Here is a 19,450-nt window from a genome sequence, read left to right on the forward strand (position 1 = left end):
GCAAGAATAGAGTTGTTGAGGGGAGATCAAAAGGGTAAAAAGACAAAAACCAGGCAGAAGTTACTGCAGAAAGTGTGAAGTGGATAGTATTTGCCAGAACCAGTGATGTACATAGATACTCAATACAAGCAACATAAAAATTTCAGGAGTTGATGTGTACTTTCTTGAGCCTGGGGCTGAAGAAAAGAAATAAAGCTTTTGGGATTTGGTACACAGTATCATAAAATGTATTAATTTCAGTCAAGGCAATCACTGTTGCTACAGAGATCACAGAATCATAGAATGGTGTAGGTTGGAAGGGACCTTAAAAATAGGATGAATGGGCAATAACAAGGAAGTTCGCTTCAGAAGGTTGAACCTTACAAAGCACGTAGGAGATGACAATCATTCCTCCTGCACCACTGAACTGCCTTTATGAAAATTATGTATCAAGACTGTATGTAGTAATAGGGGAATTTAGTTACTAAACTAAAAAAAAAAAGCTGAATTTGCATATATGTAAAAGAATGTTGAGGCATCGAGGTGGTTGAAAGTTTTAGGCATAAGGATAAAGAAATGCAGTATGCGGTTCACTGTATCACACTATTACTGCAGTAGGAATCATATGATGGGTCTCTAAGAATGTGTTTATTGTCTACCAAATGAAGTCCCTGTTGCAGCCTCAGAAATGTAAGTCATTTAAACTCAAATTTTTAAGCTGAAGGCAATTTGAATAAGCTGCAAAAGTACTTGAGAGGAGAATTAAGACAAGAGAAGACAACAGGGAATAGGGACAATAAGTCCAATAAAATAATGGAGGTAGAAAGAGATCATGCTTCCAGAAAATGAGAAGTGAAAAAGCCTAAAATAAGAAAATGAGTGACACAGAGGATTTTGTGCAAATTCCTAGATATTATAAATTTCTTCACTGAAGCACCAGTGAATATACTACTAGTGTCTAAATCAGGAGACCAAATTCAGTCAACAAAGAAAAAAGCCCAGCAGTGATATGATTTAACAAAAATTTTAAATGGGGACATTTGACCAATCTAAATATTAACCAACTTAGCAGTACATTGTAACATGGTCTGAAGAAAACAACAGTTTCTGAAACTGCTTATTTTGAAGTTACTGTCTTCATCCTGAGTAACACTCATCAACAGGTTCTTTGGTACATGGTACCAAAAAAACCATGGAAGAGTTTTAAGTGCACTTTTTAATTACCGTAAGTGTTCTAAGCAATTAAAATAATATGCTTAACATCCCGGAAGGGACTGAAGAGAGAGACAAATCCTATCAAAACAGTTCTGTGACAATAAAATGCAAGAAGGGGACTTTTTAATTGAAGAAGTATGTCAGACATAGCCTGAAAGTAACAGATAGGAAATGAAAATACCCATATCCAATACCCAAAAATATGAAAAGCATCATAGATAGTGTGGATGGCTTACTTTAATGAGGTAAGTGAGAAAAAAAAGCCAAACCCCCATTTAAATGCACACATGTGGGAGCATATATATATGTGTACACATTCTTGTCCATGTAAGACATACATATATATACATACGTATATACACATACATATATATGTATGCATACATACACACATATAAATATAGATATACACAGAGAAAAAAAAAAAGGATACTTTTTAGACAGACTATACAAAGTATATCTGGTCCTAAAATACCGATCTCTATGACACACTTAAAAAAATTAACTTTGGCAGATAAGAGCAGAAAGATAAATGAGGCTGAAGTAAACATTTTAAACATGAAACAAACTAGCAAACAAAGAAAAAAAAAAGTATAGCTTTTGAATACGTAAGAATGCCTAGGAGATCTTTGGTGTGTGTCGAAAAGGGTAAAAAGACAGCATGCCCCTTAAAAGTAGGATGCTGCTAAAGCATGGCAAGCATTTTAAAAGTTGTTTACAAGGCAGTTGTACGTAGGATGACTGGACAAAGGTACGTGTCTGCTGCCAGGTTCACAACTTGCGATCAGATAGAACAGCAATAATAAAAATTGTTGGGTTAGTAAAATCTTGTGTTTCAATGATAAACTATCGTTGCTGGAAAATCATAGTGGGTGGTAGGGAAATTGTAAATAGCAGTAATGCCAAGTTGCAGAGTTTTTTTCAAGACTGACCCGCGTTTTAAAAGGCAGTTATGGGAATTTTTAAAGAGCCAATGGCCACAGATTTACGTATGTCAGATGGCCAAGGGTCACAAAAATCAGATTATCATTTTGTTACCCACTGAGATGGTCTGCCACCTCTTAGGGACTGTGCTGCTTTTTAGAATACTGAAGAGACGAAGAGTACATAAAGTGCCTGGAATGCTGAGCATTGCTTGGATTCTTTCTGGCCAAATTATCTAGCATTAGGAAGTGGCAAGGAATTAAACAGGAATTGTGTGAAAATAACTTACTCAGCCTTCTCAGCTTCTGCTTTTCTTTCTCTTTCAGCTTCTTTTGCAATTTCAGATATCTGCAAAAAGTATTTTAACTGTCAAAACAGATCCATTCATATAAAATTTTGGTGACTTTAGTTACTGTTTTCTAAGAAACAAATAAAATAATTACCACACTGTATTTTTTATACCACTTTGCACTTTTAAAGTGTTACATTTTTAAAAATAGACAGCTCAGACTAGATTTTAACATTAATTTTAAATTCTTCTGATAGCCTTTTTCAGTATGGTGTTATCAATACTGTAACTAGCCCAGTTGACTGAACAACTTAATTATATATGGTTATCAGACAGATTATGTGATCAGTTGAGGATGAAGGTAACTACATCCAGATCACACCCTAATGCAAAAGTCACTCACAAAGACTCAGTGCAGTTACTGATTATGTGGAAATGAGCATCAGTTTGCCTCATTCCAAGTATGAAATGAGGACTGATGCTATCGTTGATGTATTAAAAATCTGAAAAAGAATTGTGCAATTATCAGGTATTACAAAACACAATTACTTTGTCAAGATCAACTGATGCAATTGAAAACAGACAAATATTTAAACAACTTTTACATATGCAATGTTTTCTTCAACTTATTTATCTTAGTGCATTGATGGTTTGTTAATCCTCTACTGGCGCACCTCACAACGATCTAAGTATGTGTTAACAACATTCCCTTGAGATAAGGAAAAACCAATATACAATTTTACAGATGGCTAACTGCAGCAAAGAAGCTGGGACCTGGATTTCAAACACCTTTAGGCTCAGTGTTGCAAGACCAAAGTGAACTCATTTCAAATGCAGTTTGAGTATCTAAGCTTCACTGGAAATCAGAGATGCAGGCTCTGAAGTCCTAGATTCAAAAAGGAATCTAAAGTGACTAAATTTGTTACCATTCACTTTTGCAAAAACCTGTCTCAACTCTTTACCCTCTCCTGTATTCTCTCAAAGTGCTTAGACACCAATCGTCTATTGGTGTATCCTCCACATTTCTGGTTAATACATAGAATCATAGAATTGTTTTGGTTGGAAGAGACCTTTAAGATCATCAAGTCCAACCGTTAACTTAGCACTGCCAAGTTACCACTAACCATGTCCCTCAGCACCACATCTACATGTCTTTTAAATACCTCCAGGGATGCTGATTCAACCAGTTCCCTGGGCAGCCCACTCCAATGCTTGACAACCCTTTCTGTGAATAAATCTTTCCTAATATCCAATCTAAACCTCCCCAGCACAACTTGAGGCCATTTACTCTTGTCCTATTGCCTGTTACATGGGAGAAGAAACCAACACCCACCTCACTACAACCTCCTTTCAGGTAGTTGTAGAGTGATGAGGTTTCCCCTCAGCCTCCTTCTCTCCAGGCTAAACAACCCCAGTTCTCTCAGCTTCTCCTCATAAGACTTATTATAAATACAGCTATCTAAACTTTTCCCCCACTACTCACCTGGATGTGTATCTCTCACATATAAGTAGTGAAAGAATTTATGAAAGAATTCACTAAATCGATCTTGCCTTGTATATCTCATCTCTTATCTGTGGACCCTCATCTAGTACATGTGACGGAAGGAACCTCATCTAGTACAGATGATGGAAGCATGTGTAACTCCTCCACAAAGAGTTTCTCCTAAGATCTCAAGGAGGGTAATTCGGAGATCATTTGATGACACCTAGTTCTTCTAAGGGGTAGTGTGGAGGAAGAATGAATAAAACTCTCTCCATCCCCTCCATCCCTCTAATCACGTGATCTCTCAGAGGTCTCCCTTCCGGGCTGAGGAGCCTTAACCTACTTATTTCCATACACAAGATTTGTTTCATATCAAGTTTTGATAACTTTTTGACCTTTGTTGAACCTTTTTCAGGTTTATCATGTTCTTTTTGAAATGGGGGAACCTGGTCTTCAAGACACATACATTTTGGGTTCATGGAGCATAGTAATAATTTGGGGTTTTCCCCTCTCTATTCCTTTCTCAACAATTTAGAATTTCAGTTTGCTTTTTTTTGATCTGTGTTGACATTTTCATTGAACTGATTCTTCTGTACAACTCTATTATATTTCTCAAGATTTCATACCCAACCAGTAACAATGAGCTCAAAATCCAACATTTTACATGTAAAAATATAACTTTTCCTCCCATATACATCACTTCACTGATTCTCATCTCCTATTTTAAGGCAACTGTGCAGTTAGCCCTTGATTTTGCTGCCAAGAATAATAGATTTATCAGCAAACTTTGTTAGCTTGTTACTTCTTTTCTTATTTGTGAACCTGCATGGCTCCCAGCACAGATTCCTGTGAAACTTCCCAGTAAAAGTTAAGTCCTAACAATCCTCATGATATGCAGTTCCATAGGTTATTGCAGGTTCTCTGGCTGTATGGTAATGTCATTGACCTTATCACTACATTATTGCTTTTCCAGTATATAGAGGTGAATTTCCATTTCGATCCATTTATGCAAGTTTTATTCTTGTAAATAATTAAGAAAGACATAGTGACTTCCTGAAGGGAATTTTTGATTCTTACGTTGCTGTTTCTTCTTTGAACTCTACTTAATAGCTATATCCAGTGCTGTAACTGTATTATTTGAGCCATTCATATTCACAATGTGAATAGCTGTAATACAGAATTAGTGTAAGCATTATTTTGGTAAGTTTCACTAGGTAACATATTAAAGGTAAAAGGTGGATAAATTGCATAGCTGACTTCACATTAATGACTCAAAGCATCTGCATAAATTACTGAGCATTTTTATCAATAGTTACAAACAAACCTGAGAGTAAAGTAAAGCAAAGAAAATTCTAAAATACTCAGACCTGATAAGATCCTTAAGTTAAAATAGTATTTTTAAATATCCACCACATTACATTTACGCTAAATGAGACAGGAATTTAAAAGACTAACTTTTAAGTACACACGTAAAATTGAATTAATAAATAAATAGGAAAAATAAATGGAAAAATATAGCTCAATCTAGGCAATAAACAAATCTTGGAGAAAAACATACAAAGGAAGAGGAAACAATGAACTAAGAAGTTGTACAACAGAGGTTTATCTTGAAAATATCTGGAAAGCCCATCATAAAGAGGTAGATTAATGATGAGAGGAAACAAAATGCATGCCAAATATGGCAAATGCATTTGGGTTTTGACATTTAGTTCAATCAATTTTTAAATGGAATGATAAATTATATTTAGCTCAGCAGAGTGGAACAAAATATATTGTTCATAAACCAGAATGAAAGTAAAGACTGATTATATGATAAACATTAAAGTAACAATAAATTGAGGCAAAATTATTTCAAATAATAGGAAAAAAAGGATATTTCATTGTACATAATCACTAAAGCATGTAGAAGAAAGAAGATAATGATAAGGCATTATTATGGAGAAAGTAGGTTATAAAAGTAATTGAAATATACTGTGAAAAAATGGGGTATGCAGAATAAACAAGACTGTAAACCATTTAAAGCAAAACCCGTCCCTGGAACGCTGCTAGCAATTTTTGTTTTGAGTAAAGTCCAAATGAATAATAACACCAATTTATTGCAGTGAAATCTAAACACACTGGGCTGAATTTTTCTGCCACATAAACTCTCCTGTTCGTTTTTAAAAGATTACAGATTATAAATTAAGCTCTCATCGAGAGCATTTATTAATCAATTAGCTGGCAAATAATTCAGTTACTAATAGAAAATTCAGTAATATATTTGTATTATTACTATTTTCTGCAAAATAATACAAAATCTCTTTAACATACCTGTAATCCTTTTTTCTTACGAACTGTGTTTTCCAAAGATGACTGGATATCAGTACCAAGGATTTCTGCAATATCTCCAAGTCCAGCATCATGACCATGTTTTGAGCCACCTTCTTTCTTTGTATGAATACCAAAAATGTCTGAGATGATGTCAGTTTCTCCCTTTTCACCTTTCACAAACTGCACAAGTTCAGCTCTGATGCCATGCTCAGCACCGTCAGCTTTTTCGGCTTCCATAACATCATCATGGATTCCAAACTGCGTTGGGTCAGGCATGTCCCCTAATATTTTAGTAACTTTAATGTTTTTGGCTCCTTCAACCAGCCCCCCCCCAAAGACAGTGCTCCAAAGAATCTGGAAAATTCCCCACACTATAGTAAAGAAGAGCTGGAACATCCCTACAAATAGGATCCAGAAAAAGGAGAAAAACACTTTCACCATTTCTTTTACTGTCATCTTTCTAACTTTCCTGTATTGTTTCCTTAGGTTCCTCACAGTGACCATTTTAAAAAAGTTGGCAACATTCTTCTTCACTGCAACACAGGCCATTGCAAAAGCTGAAGCAGATTCCAGGGACTTTTCTTCCTCATCATCTCCAATATCCACTACATAACAAGGCTCTTCCTCTTCCTCGTCCTCAGGCCTTTCAGATGAATCCGTTTCAGAGATCTGGGATGCTAACTGCATTTCAAAGATTGTGTCTTCACAGAAATTCACGAAGAGTTCCATTTTTTCTTGCTCTCCACCTTCATTTACAACATCAAATATGAACTGCCTTTTGGATTCCTTCACCTGTGGCTTCTCCCACTGCATTCTACTGGATTCACTGATTTCAAAGTAAACTCTTTCTATTTTCTTGGCTCCACCCATTATTTCAATACGGCCAAGGTATGGTTCAAAGTAATTTAGAACACTTTCCGCAGGTTCAAGTAAGCTCTGAAGGCGTGAATCATTAGGCATGTGTTCTGAAAGGTTTGTAAGCAACACTGCTACGTTAAATCCAATGTCTTTGGCTGGCTCATGGAACCTTTCCACAAAATCAATATAGTTAAACATATCATTCTCATCAGCTTCTGCACAGGAAAGCAGGAATTCAATCTCTGACTGTATGTATTGCTTTTGAGCCTCCATTGATTTCTGGAATTCCTTCTTTGAAATGATGCCTTTACCATCTGGGTCATGCTCTTTGAAAGCATCTGAGTTAGTGAGATCTTTTAACTTGAGGAACATGTCAAAGAACTTCAAAATCATTTCTACATTGCTAGATGATTCTACAAGCGTGTCTACCATTTGTTTTCCAATAGTTCCATTTACAACGTTACCTAAATAATGTATTAAAACAGGAAGTTATTTGGCATCACTACAATTTAAATAAATGCGTTTCATATTCATGCTGACAAAAGAACAAAAATATTCTTAAATCTTCGTAATTTTTCTTTCAACATGCTTTTCTGTAGCAGCCCTTTGTTTCATGCCTATATATATTCCAGAATAATTGTTAAACAAATATGAAATAGATTTTTTCGTGGCATCACATAAAGACAATTAAAAAAGTTTAAAAAGATTAACTTAATTATCATACTTTACATTATGAAGCTGAGATAATCATATTTGACCATAAAGAAAAACAGGTCCAACCTTCAAGCAGTGACAAGAGCATCACTACCATATCCTTCAGGAGATCTAGCAGTTCCTTAAGCAATTCAATCTGAGCAGAGTCCTGCCAAAAAAAAAATGGAGTAGAAGGTTGTTTTTCCTTTGTATTTATCTGGAAAACTAAATACTTTGGGGAAAAAAACAGTATGGTCATCTAAATGTAGTTCACATTTTTCAGCAACATTTCCTTGTCATTTTATTATGATTACTATCATAAATCTTATACAATACGAGGACAGCTTACTACAGCAGAGGTATTAATACCATAAAGATAAGCTTTAATAAAGCATTAAGGAATACCGAAGTGCAGATAAGGGACAGAAGAAACTCACAAAATTGGTTACGCCACAGATCTGGCAGTATTCATCTCAGAAAGAATTCATCCTTTCTCACTTCACAGGGAATATTTAATGGCATAATGCATTACCATTCAAACAGAACTAGAACTGTTTAGTTTAACTACAGAACATGATAAACCTAACATGGATCTGTGACTAACATTAAGGACCTAAGAACTGTTAAGTATCCTTAAAATTCTGATATACTTCTGTAGTGTGGGAAGAAATCTTGTTAGTAAATCAGCGTGTAGCAGAGACACTGAATAAAAGCAAGGAAATTACTCTCTGCACTGTTGCATTCAGTGCCTAGTGGTTTGAGTGTATGGGTTCATTAAGCAGAAGTCGCGAAAGAACATAGAAGCCTGAAACTGTGAAGAGGGGTGGGACCCCACAATGCGCTGCAGTGAAATCTACACTGCCTGATGGCCTTCTGCACAGTGCGTGTGATGAATTAACTGGACAAGTTGACTGACTGTCAAATCCCCTCCCCTCTTTGAATCTTTCCCAGCTTTTCTCTTGCCCTACTTAGCTGTAGCACGGGAACCTTGCTTTTAATGGTGCTTCTGCCCTGACAGATCACCAGGTTTGACAACAGGGAGGAAGTGACCAAATTGCCACCTTCATTTTCAGAAAGGTATAATTGAGTTGGAAGCAGCAAGTTTGATATTAGGAGAGTGCACAGTGATGATTAACACTAAAAGGAGTGATATGAAGATGCTAGTCCTGACCTCTACAGATGCTAGTCTTGGACCTCTACATTACAATAGGCCCACAAACAACAAATGAGTATCAGCATCATAACTGCTTTACAGCTTTCAACATTCACTTGACTGTAATTTATAGACATATGCAAAGAAGGATTACTTGACTACTGAAGATACCTGTGAAAGTTTCATCTGCATATTGGCAAAGACATGAAGGAAGCCAACAACTGCATCCCACAGCCTGCTATGAGCCAGACTCTGTTGATTACCTATGCAAGGGCCCTAAAAAAAAAAAAAAAAACAAAGAAAAAAAAATCAAGAAAAGCACATTTTTTATTTGTTTAAAATAAAATAAACCAAAACAAATAAAACAATTTGCTTTCCTAAGATTTCTTCCTGAAAAAATAGGAAAAGAAACTTCGGGATTCCATGAAGCTACGTAAGAAATCTTCCCAAGGTCTCCTTGGTATCTAGTGCATAAATACTAGATTGTATCGTGTTAAATATGCAGACATTCACATGTTTTAGCATTAATGTTACACTGTGCCAGTGATTCCATGTAGCTTTATAAAAATTAAGAAAAATAAAGCCAAAGTATTTATAAATTTATGACAGGACACGGTCAGGCCATGTAATCATAGAACTTCACTGTTAGTACCTTGAGTAAAACATTTTGTTTACCTGGATATATTCTGTAAGGGAATTGAATATTTGTTTGGTGACAGCCAAAGCTTTAGAGAAGTTACGTTGTCCTGATTCATCAATAACATCCTTTCCTGAATAGTACCAATAGAAGTCACTGATTGATTCCTAAGAAAAAAACAGCAATGTTATATTTTCTAGTTTTGGATTCTGTATGCAGCATTTATGCCTGCATTTGTACCATCAAAAGTTGAATCAGTAGCAGATGAAATTTAATATTTCTGTGTCAACCTATTTCTTACTACAATAACTTTTTGCATTTTTATCTAACTATGCTCCCTGCAAAAATGAACAATGAAATAAATTAACAAAAATCTGGTTTCAGACAGAAATCTGAAAGGTCATCTATTTCAAAAAGGAAAGAAGAGATGAAATAAATTAAATCAAAATTCTTTATTTTAGATAATCCTGCAGAGAGGATTTTCATGCTTGTTTCCAGTAAAATGTGAATTTATAGAAAGGAAGCAAAGGCAAATACATTATACTCCATTTCCTTCTGTTTTTTCCTCACCTGAAGACGCAAGAGATAGTCAACTGTACTAATGATAATATTCACTGTTGTGGTGTTGCCCATCTGAGTACGTAGGTAATTTTGAAAATCTGAAATAAGAGATTTGTACTTGGTTCATGTATATATAGGAATAAAAAAAATACAGGTTTATGTTCATATTTTCATGGAGAATACTTTCTTTTAAAATACTTTCTTGGGTACAGATGCTTAAGTGGTGGAAATTGAACTACAGTAGATTACAATGTAAATAGAACTGAAGAATTGTTATCCACCTGACTTACAATAGGCTTTACTATTAATGATTGGCATAAAAACTGAAATTACATTAAGACATAAAAATTCAAATTGAATTCCACAATTCAATTTGTTGGCATGCCAGTTTCCCCTCAGAAAACTAAATGAATTAGAAGCAAAACCCCATTGGAATCGGTACTATTCAACTCTTTTTAAGAACAGATTCATCACACATTTTCCCCAAAATTAATTCAGTTCACTTACCATTGTTATGCCCTTCACAAAGCAGTTGTAAAAATCTAAATAGGTCCCGAGTAAATTCGTCATGCTGCAACACTTTTTCACCTTTAAAATATATAAATACAATGATTATATGACAACAGTTACGATTAAATATGCAGAACACATAATCTTACAGCAACCCTTAAAACTGGAATTCTAATAAAAAACAGTATTATAAAAGTGTTAAAGCAATTTAAAAGAAACAGACTTATAATAACAAAAAGAAAAGCTGAGACAGAAAAAGCAAAGCCAAAATATTTAGCACTCCAATGCATCCATGGTTAAACAAAAAAAAAAAAAAAAAAAAAAGAGAAAGCAACGGGATATATATCTACTAAGTAAATGGTTAGTCATAACTAAAATCATGCCTTAAATATGAATGACACTTCATTAATAAGCATCAAACTGCTTATTCAAGCTGTACACACAACCTGCTGCAGACCATAAAGCTGAATCTAAAGATATCTGGGAAGATGCAATGAAAGGTTTCTCTCTCTATTTGCAACACATTTTTGCAACAATAGTATCAAAAACTGTAAACCCAAACATACCACGCTCACGAACGATGACTGTGGATCAAAGAAAAATAACAAGAATACAAGATAAGAATATTGGAAGTTACAATGTTTGTCTTAAAAATTATTGCTAAAAATTTTGTAAATATAAAGCATATTCAGAACTCAAAGCCTAGAATTACTTACAGTAAGTCTATCAACTGAAACCTCAAGCCACAGTAAATAACAGTTCTAGTTAAAGAAGGAAGCACAAATAATCTTTTAAGCACTACTGGAATCAATTTCATTTTACTTACGAGTTCCTTCTTCAGTAACCATTCCCAGGCCTTCTGCTTTATTTTGTCTCTCAAACGCATTCAAGTCAAGAACACTTATATTGAAAAAAAACACAAAAACAAACAAACAGGAAAATGTACTGTAATACACTATGAAAATTTCTTTTCTTCTAGGAAATCTCTGGAGGCCTTCAACAAATAGTCTTGACCCACTGTGACACGCATTGCCTCATATTTAATTTAATATGGATACTAAATAAAAGAGCTTGGAATGAAAATAAGGGTTCAGTGTCCATTTCTGAAAAGAAATGAGTCTCAGGTCAGGTCTTGCCACTTACCTAACTTCACTTCCAATAATTTCATTCATGGTTTTATGTATAAATGAAAAGTGGAAAAGGAAGCTGAAATATTACTCTTTATATTGACTTAAACTTTCTTGCCAAAAGGACATTACTGCAGTTATTTCTCAGTCATGCTGTTCTCACTAGTTTATCACTATTACTTCTACTGTATATATTATGCATTATTATGTTATTCAGAAGACGTATGGAATCTCTGACTCCATATTCAAAAGACATATATCAGAGATTCCATATCTTCCAAGGTCAAAATACACTGATATCTGCATTTTCTCTTGCTAACTTGGCATAGCCCAGCACATGGAATAGGAGATGATGACTATTCTCACCACTCAGTCAGAATACTTGAATTCAAACAGTCCAAATATAATTCTATGATTATCCAATTTTTTCCAGTTAAACAGCAACGCAGTCACATATTCTACTATCTAGCAACATCATTAAAACCAAAAGCATTTTTAAAGCATCACTTTCATTCTCTTGTCAGCGTTCAAGTCATTTTATCAAACCCTTTTTTAATGAATTTTAATGAATGATACACGTATCCAATTGGTAGTATCATCACTGCAGGTTCTGTTTGAGCAAGTTCTTGCTAAATTGTTCTACATCAATGGGAAAACTACAAGATAGAAGTTATTTAATTAAGCTGCAACTACTCTGCAATAATTTCTGCAGTGCAGGTCACCATTCCTTCCGCTTTTTTTTCTGTCTTCATATAGCTTCTCCACTTCTAATTGCCTTCTGTTGCTTTAAAAGGCTGAGAAAAGGAGGTTGTGTACTGTAAGAGTAATCAGAAACACCAACAGTTTTCCACCTTCTTTATGGGACTCCTTACCTTAACGAATTTGAACTTATGTTTTATCAAGGGAACGGACTACTACAGTCTCTCTGGCCACATGCCATCTCTCACAAACCCAATACATGCGCACAGGATTCAGATGAAGAAACAGAGATCAGGTAACTCGTCAGAGATGCACAGAAACTGAAAGCTTAGTAAAGCTCCACTGGCCTGTCTCTCCTTCAGTGATGGCTTTTCCCCACCCTTAGAACCACCCAGACAGAAAATCTGAGGGACGGACCTGGGACCAGTAAAGGAGCCATTACATTTTACTTTTATGCCTCTCCAAACTAAGCCTTCAAAGGCATATACAGTCTTTGCTTTATTTTGGAAGAATACTCTAAAAGAGTAACATACTATTCCTCTGATTCACAAAAACTTCCCACAAGAGTTCTACAATCTGTGACTCCCATATTTTAAATCTAACAAATCCATCTGCACTGAGCAATAAGCCACCAAACTGAATAAAACTGAAAATGTAATCATACAATTTATGCTTTTACCTGCAGGACTGCATCAAGCCAGAGAGACTTTGAAAAAATCCAGCATCCTTTTTCTCTTTCAGGTAGTCTAGCATTTTCTAGAGGGTATATGTTTTGGGGAAAAAAAAAAACTATATTAAAATTATATGAATTAACAACTTCCCGAATTACTATTTGAAATGCAAATCAATGACAAGCAATATCATCATTGTTATTGTACCAAAAATACCCTGAGATTTCATCATTGTTCATCTTAAAATTAGATACACTAAAATAAAAAAACAACAGAAAACTAAAATTCTCGAAATTACTCGCCTCCTTTATACAAGCAAGACTCACAGTAGTTAGAAAAGCATTACCTGTTGAACTATGGAATTCCCACCATTTAGAATAGCAATACCAAGTTTCAGTGTTTCAACAACCATGGGTCCTGTATGACCTGTCAAAGCAAGGGTACAGACATTAAAACTTGCAATTATGGACTATTCAATCAGAGAAGCAGTCTTGAAACTTTACCTAGTGCGGTTGTAATTGACATTTATTTTGCCTCTGTATATACCATATACAAGTTGTATACGAGATACGTATATGTATAAATGCTAATGTATAGCATTATACCTACGATATCACGTATACTTTAATACTTCACAGAACATTACCTTTGCTTGCACTAATCATCTGGAGGACCATCTCAGCAGCTCCACGATCATGTAAGCGAGCTTGCTGATAGAGAGTTCTCTGTTTTTCCATTTCTTTCTCCTGGGTGTGGGAACAAAAATGAGAACAGAATACAGACTGGAACTGATTCAGGAAAAATAGGAAGATGAGAAATCTGAAGTTGTTGAAGGGCATCTGCCTCCATAATCCATGGGCTGTTTGATTCCAAAACTCCAGAATACAAGGTCTTTCTTTTACACGAATAACCTAGTAAACCAGCTCAATACACACGGGGTTATTCTTGCATTTATTTTAGTGGACATATTTTAAATACTTGTACATTAGGCGATGATAAATAAACGTTATTTAAACTCTCACCTCAAATGTCTTTTCTTTTTCTTCTTCTTCCTCTTCTTCTTCTTCTTGGCAGCTCTTTTTACGTTAGAAACAGAAATCACAAGATTTTGTTTATTATGAAACATAATGCCTATTTTTACTATAGTATTTCTACAAAAATGACCAAAGAAATTTTTCAAGCAATAATTTAAGGCATTACGAAGATTTAAAGAACCTGTAATTGTAAATATTTGTGCTCATCCACTCGAAGCAGCTGATATTCCCTAATGTATGAGGACTTCAGGGTATTCATCCAACTACATGTACACCCTGTAACTGCACGCTATGTGTTCTTGTGTCATATCTCTATATCCGTATTTATCTTCACAGTTAAACCCTCCTCACATGTCAGCTTTAATCAATGTTGCAAAAAATGATTGTCAACTTATTTTTGACAGACTTCAAATAGTAACTCCAAAATAATTACCCAAAGAATAAAGATAACTAACATGTTAAGACTGCTTATGAGTTAAACCTGTACAAAACAAAATGTCAAGTGATATTAATAGGATTGCACCTACTGGAATTTTTATAATATTATTTTAATTTAGGAAATTTCTCATTATACACATAACTCTGAACAGCATTTGCTTCATTAAAAATATAGAAATTACTAGTCTCAAGCAGCCTATGTAAGAAACAGAAGGAAAGGTTTAAAAAGCATCTAAAATTAATGGGAAGCACCTGAGGGGTGCGAGGCATAGAGCTTGAAATGATATAGTTACCTTTGCCATCATGGCGGAATAGGCAATATATAAAGGATCATCTTCTAATTTGCTATAAAGAGTAAAAAATATTTAAAATTATTTTACGATGTAGTAATAAAAAGATGTCATACTCCTACTAATATTTAAATACCATTTTTACTACAGGATATTTTATTAAAGTAGTAGATATAGATGTCTACTTGAAATGCTATTACACTTGAAAATTGTATTATAAATGTAATTTCTTATCTCAAACTAAGTCTCTAACTTTTTAATGAAACAATTTTGAGGTAGATTTGGGTACTTATTGAATAAGTAAGGATCACTGGCTGTTGCAGGTGCAGAGAAGTATTATGGAGATAAAAGAACAATTACAACTGTCAGGTGGCAAGATTATATTAGTCAGACAGAACAAGTATATGAAGCACTGGAGTACTCTACTCATACAAAATACATATTCTGATCAACAGTCTAAATTCAAAACAGAAACTGGCACTGAAAGAGATTCATGCTAATCATCAGTGAAACCTTTTCTGACATAATGAATAAAATTTAATGAATGCCAACAACAAGAACATAAATCTATTACCAGTAGAGACCAGGGGAGGGTACTCTGAATGAACAAATGGTTCCTGCAGACTTTATGTTTCTACGAGAATTCATGCTCGTTTTTTGCTGTAATGGGTATTTACCAAGCTTTTAAAACGTTAAAAATAGTCAATATTTGTCTCAAAATAAAGGTAATACCAAATTTAAATACATGAAAACCCAATGAAACTAAGAGGCAAAAAAGTATTCACCGTGCACAATCATGAACTGCAGTTGTGTTAAAACACTTCTGTAACGTTATTAGAATTACAGAATCACAGAATTTTCAGAGTTGGAAGGGACCTCTAGAGATCATCTAGTCCAACTCCCCTGCTGAAGCAGGATTGCCCAGAGCACATTACTCAGGACAGCATCCAGGCGGGTTTTGAAAATCTCCAGAGAAGGAGACTCCACACCCTCCCTGGGCAGCCTGTGCCAGTGCTCTGTCACCCGAACTGTAAAGAAGTTTTTTCGTGTGTTGGAACGGAACTTCCTATGTTCCAACTTGTGCCCATTGCCCCTCGTCCTGTCACTGGGAACCACCGAGAAGAGTCTGGCTCCATCCTCCTTCAACCCACCCTTTAGATATTTGTAAGTAGTAATAAGGTCTCCCCTCAGCCTTCTCTTCTCCAGGCTAAAGAGTCCCAGCTCTCTCAGCCTTTCTTCATAAGGGAGATGCTCCAATCCCTCAATCATCTTGGTTGCCCTTCGCTGGACTCTCTCCAGCAGTTCCCTGTCCCTCTTGAACTGGGGAGCCCAAAACTGGACACAGTATTCCAGTTGTGGCCTCACCAGTGCCGAGTAGAGGTAGAAGATGGCCTCCCTCGACCTACTAGACACACTCTTCCCTATACAGCCCAGGATTCCATTGGCCTTTTTGGCAGCAAGGGCACACTGCTGGCTCATTGACAATTTACTATCTACCAGGACCCCCAAATCCTTCTCCTCAGAGCTAGTTCCCAGCAGGTCCGCCCCTAACCTATACTGGTGCCTAGCATTCTTCCTCCCCAGGTGCAGGACCCTGCACTTGCTTATGTTGAACCTCATTAGATTCCTACCTGCCCAGCTCACCAGCCTGTCCAGGTCCCGCTGGATGGCCGTGCGGCCCTCTGGAGAGTCAGACACCCCTCCCAGTTTGGTATCATCAGCAAACTTGCTGAGGATACACTCTGTCCCCTCATCCAGGTCATTAATGAATATATTAAACAAAATTGGACCAAGTATTGACCCCTGGGGGACACCACTGGTTACAGGTAATTCAGAAATTCAATTAGTGTGTGCATTTACTCAATGTACTTTTCAATACAGCTCTTTTACCTTCTTTCTGTGAGAGCGCTGCGACTGAAATAGAGGATAATCTGATGAAGTGGATCAGGCTGTTTTTTCTCGGTCTCTTCCTCTTCCTCTTCATCTTTTTTTGGAGGTGTCTGTCTCAAGATTTATATCAGAATATACAAATTAAGATTCATGAGTAAGAAAAAAAAAAGAGTAATTAAGTTTATGAAAGGATTTCAGTAATTTTATTCTGCCCAATTCGTATTAACTTCCTGTATTCATCTTATTCAGCAGCTTACAGCATAACCTGCAACATTATGCGCCTGTACAACTCAGAAGGAGTTAGAGTATCCGATTGTTATGCATATTTGATAGTAACATTGCAAGCTTCTCATTTGCATTTTGAGTATGAGACAGTGAAAATCTTAGGGAAGCCTTATTCAGCAGAAATTATGTGTTTCCAGTGGACCAGAATTGAAAGAAAGTCCCAGCACAATTCTTTAGCAGAATTATTGGTAAATGGAACTATTTTTAATAGTATCATCAGATAAAACCTATTCAGACTACTGTTTGCTACAATACTTTCATATATCATTTCTAGGTAACCTTGATTCAACAAACGTAAGGACTGCTCTTATTGTCAACTTCATACATTTTTTGGCAGTTTGAAATATAACATAGCCAGCACTGGCAAAAAGCAGCATATGACCTTTACGTCATTTGTGTTATCACTATCACCCCTTTGTAGGGTTTCTAATTATTGTAGATTTATCATAATTATAATAATAATTGTAACTACAGAAGTTCAATTTAATTCTCTAGTAAATCAGAAAGAATTGTAATCACTGTTTTGATTAATGGCCTCATTCCTTCCTTTAGAAAGAAGCAACAAAGTCAAAAAAAGACTGCGACCATATAATTGTCCAGAGTATGAGAAGAATATGTTACCTGTAAATTTAAAAAAATCATACAACCTTCTATACTAGTGGGTCTTTAAAAAGCACAACATGACTGCTTTTGCTAACACTGAAGAATTTCCTGGTATATCTTCATGTTATCCACAAAATTATATATTCATTTTCACGGTGTTTAGATACTACAGAGGTAGGCCCCTTGGAAATATTTTAGACAAACTAACTACAGAGAAGGAAGAGAAAAAGCAGTAGACTTTCTGCATCAATATTCAGTAACAAAATGCCGAAGTTTACCAATCACTTTTATCAAGTACACATGTAAACTAAATTTTTGCTGAATATGGCTGCATATATTTACTTCTCCTTATGATGTGTTGACAAGAAAACAGCAAAATTAATTTGTATTGAAGCTGAAAATGTTAAAATTAAATATTATGCATCAACAAAAAATTTAAAAAGGGGAAAAGGATCAATTGTGTCAAGCTTTAAAAAACTCGTAAATAAATTATAGGAACATAGGAATTACCATAATGACAAAAATAGTCTGACAGTTCATCTAATCCATTTGTCTTACCAAGAATGAGTATCACATAGTTTGTTTGAAGGCATAAACCACCTTAATGCACTTCAGTGTGCATCACAGGACGAATGTCTTTTTGACCACAGCAGAAAATCACCTTATGCCCTGAAGCATAAGGATTAATATTTTACAAGTTTATGCATACGCATACAGTACACAAAAATTAAATATAGGCTATAATAGATACATAAAATATATACTAAAGTGGGCACTGAAAAATACGCCCAATTATGTCAGTACTTACAGCCAAATCCTGAACTAGTTTCTCCTCAAATGAATATTCCTCTGTTTCTATCCAATAGTTCTGATAGCCATGGAGGAAGAGGTTAATAGAACGGTGCCTGGGGGGGTTGTGAAAGTGAGATCAAGAGGGGTAACGGAACATAGTATAACAGCTCATGTGGTTAATGATTAGTAAGGATACGCATTTGTACAATTCTGATCCTCTGATTGGTCAGTGAAACAAAATGCAAAACATAACTAACATTCAGTGACAAATCTGCATGTACTCTTGACCATTCTTACTATCTTTTTATACACATATGGATACATTATTTTTTGTTTTGAGGGCTCTGGGAGTGCTAATATACGTTATACATGAAACCGCAGGACTGGAACCTTAATACAAGCATGGGAAAAATACACACGTGAACAGACTAAACATGAGTCGGTGGGATTTACACCTATGAGATATAAATCTAGTTTACTAGATTTAGGACATTGAGACAGCAGAAGTTGACCATCAACACCAAAATAATTATCAAGTGCTTTCCAGCATGTGATCTGCAGACAATCATTGCCTTCTTCCACGTAGAGAAGCCTAACTTCAGCTTCTTTTCTATCAGTTCTAAATCAGGGCAGTATTAATGTGTCCTCAAAGAACCTGCATTAGAAATACACAAAACCTGCTCTAGAAAGTGACCAATTTTAGAAAACTCTAATCCATATTAATTGCTATTATAAAGGATTCATTATTTAGCTTTACACAGAAAATACAGCTCATGGCAATAAGACCACACAATAATGGCCAAACCATTCCATCTTTACATTATATTTGGGGGAAAATTTTGTTTTGAGGTGCACTTTATGAGGTTACAAAAAGTTATTCCACACACCCTTTTCATTTACTTTTATCCTGCACCACTAAAAATAAGCTATGCAAACTGGTTGTATATACTACGCCTGTTTAAATACACTGTGGACATGAATTATTATTTTACAACGGAATAACTATTAA

General features: G+C 35.4%; 1 protein-coding gene across 1 annotated transcript in view; it reads right to left on the bottom strand.

The window, feature by feature from the left end:
* Nucleotides 1–2,407: 2,407 nt before the first annotated feature.
* The window catches only part of RYR3 (ryanodine receptor 3), a gene marked incomplete at its 3' end in the record, with an annotated part of 183,209 nt that continues 166,166 nt past the window's right edge, over nucleotides 2,408–19,450 (bottom strand). Inside the window, exons 75-90 of the mRNA XM_009886997.1 lie at nucleotides 18,458–18,554; nucleotides 16,762–16,871; nucleotides 14,875–14,926; nucleotides 14,132–14,185; nucleotides 13,756–13,855; nucleotides 13,456–13,535; nucleotides 13,118–13,194; nucleotides 11,439–11,512; nucleotides 11,179–11,196; nucleotides 10,610–10,690; nucleotides 10,112–10,200; nucleotides 9,580–9,708; nucleotides 9,076–9,180; nucleotides 7,839–7,920; nucleotides 6,201–7,522; nucleotides 2,408–2,466 (exon numbers count right to left, since the gene is read on the bottom strand). Of these exons, the coding sequence (XP_009885299.1) occupies nucleotides 2,408–2,466; nucleotides 6,201–7,522; nucleotides 7,839–7,920; nucleotides 9,076–9,180; nucleotides 9,580–9,708; nucleotides 10,112–10,200; nucleotides 10,610–10,690; nucleotides 11,179–11,196; nucleotides 11,439–11,512; nucleotides 13,118–13,194; nucleotides 13,456–13,535; nucleotides 13,756–13,855; nucleotides 14,132–14,185; nucleotides 14,875–14,926; nucleotides 16,762–16,871; nucleotides 18,458–18,554 (2,529 nt within the window). The remainder of the gene's footprint in view (nucleotides 2,467–6,200; nucleotides 7,523–7,838; nucleotides 7,921–9,075; nucleotides 9,181–9,579; nucleotides 9,709–10,111; nucleotides 10,201–10,609; nucleotides 10,691–11,178; nucleotides 11,197–11,438; nucleotides 11,513–13,117; nucleotides 13,195–13,455; nucleotides 13,536–13,755; nucleotides 13,856–14,131; nucleotides 14,186–14,874; nucleotides 14,927–16,761; nucleotides 16,872–18,457; nucleotides 18,555–19,450) is intronic.

This window comes from Charadrius vociferus, unplaced genomic scaffold, assembly GCF_000708025.1.
Source record: "Charadrius vociferus isolate BGI_N301 unplaced genomic scaffold, ASM70802v2 scaffold14, whole genome shotgun sequence".
Lineage (NCBI taxonomy): Eukaryota > Metazoa > Chordata > Aves > Charadriiformes > Charadriidae > Charadrius > Charadrius vociferus.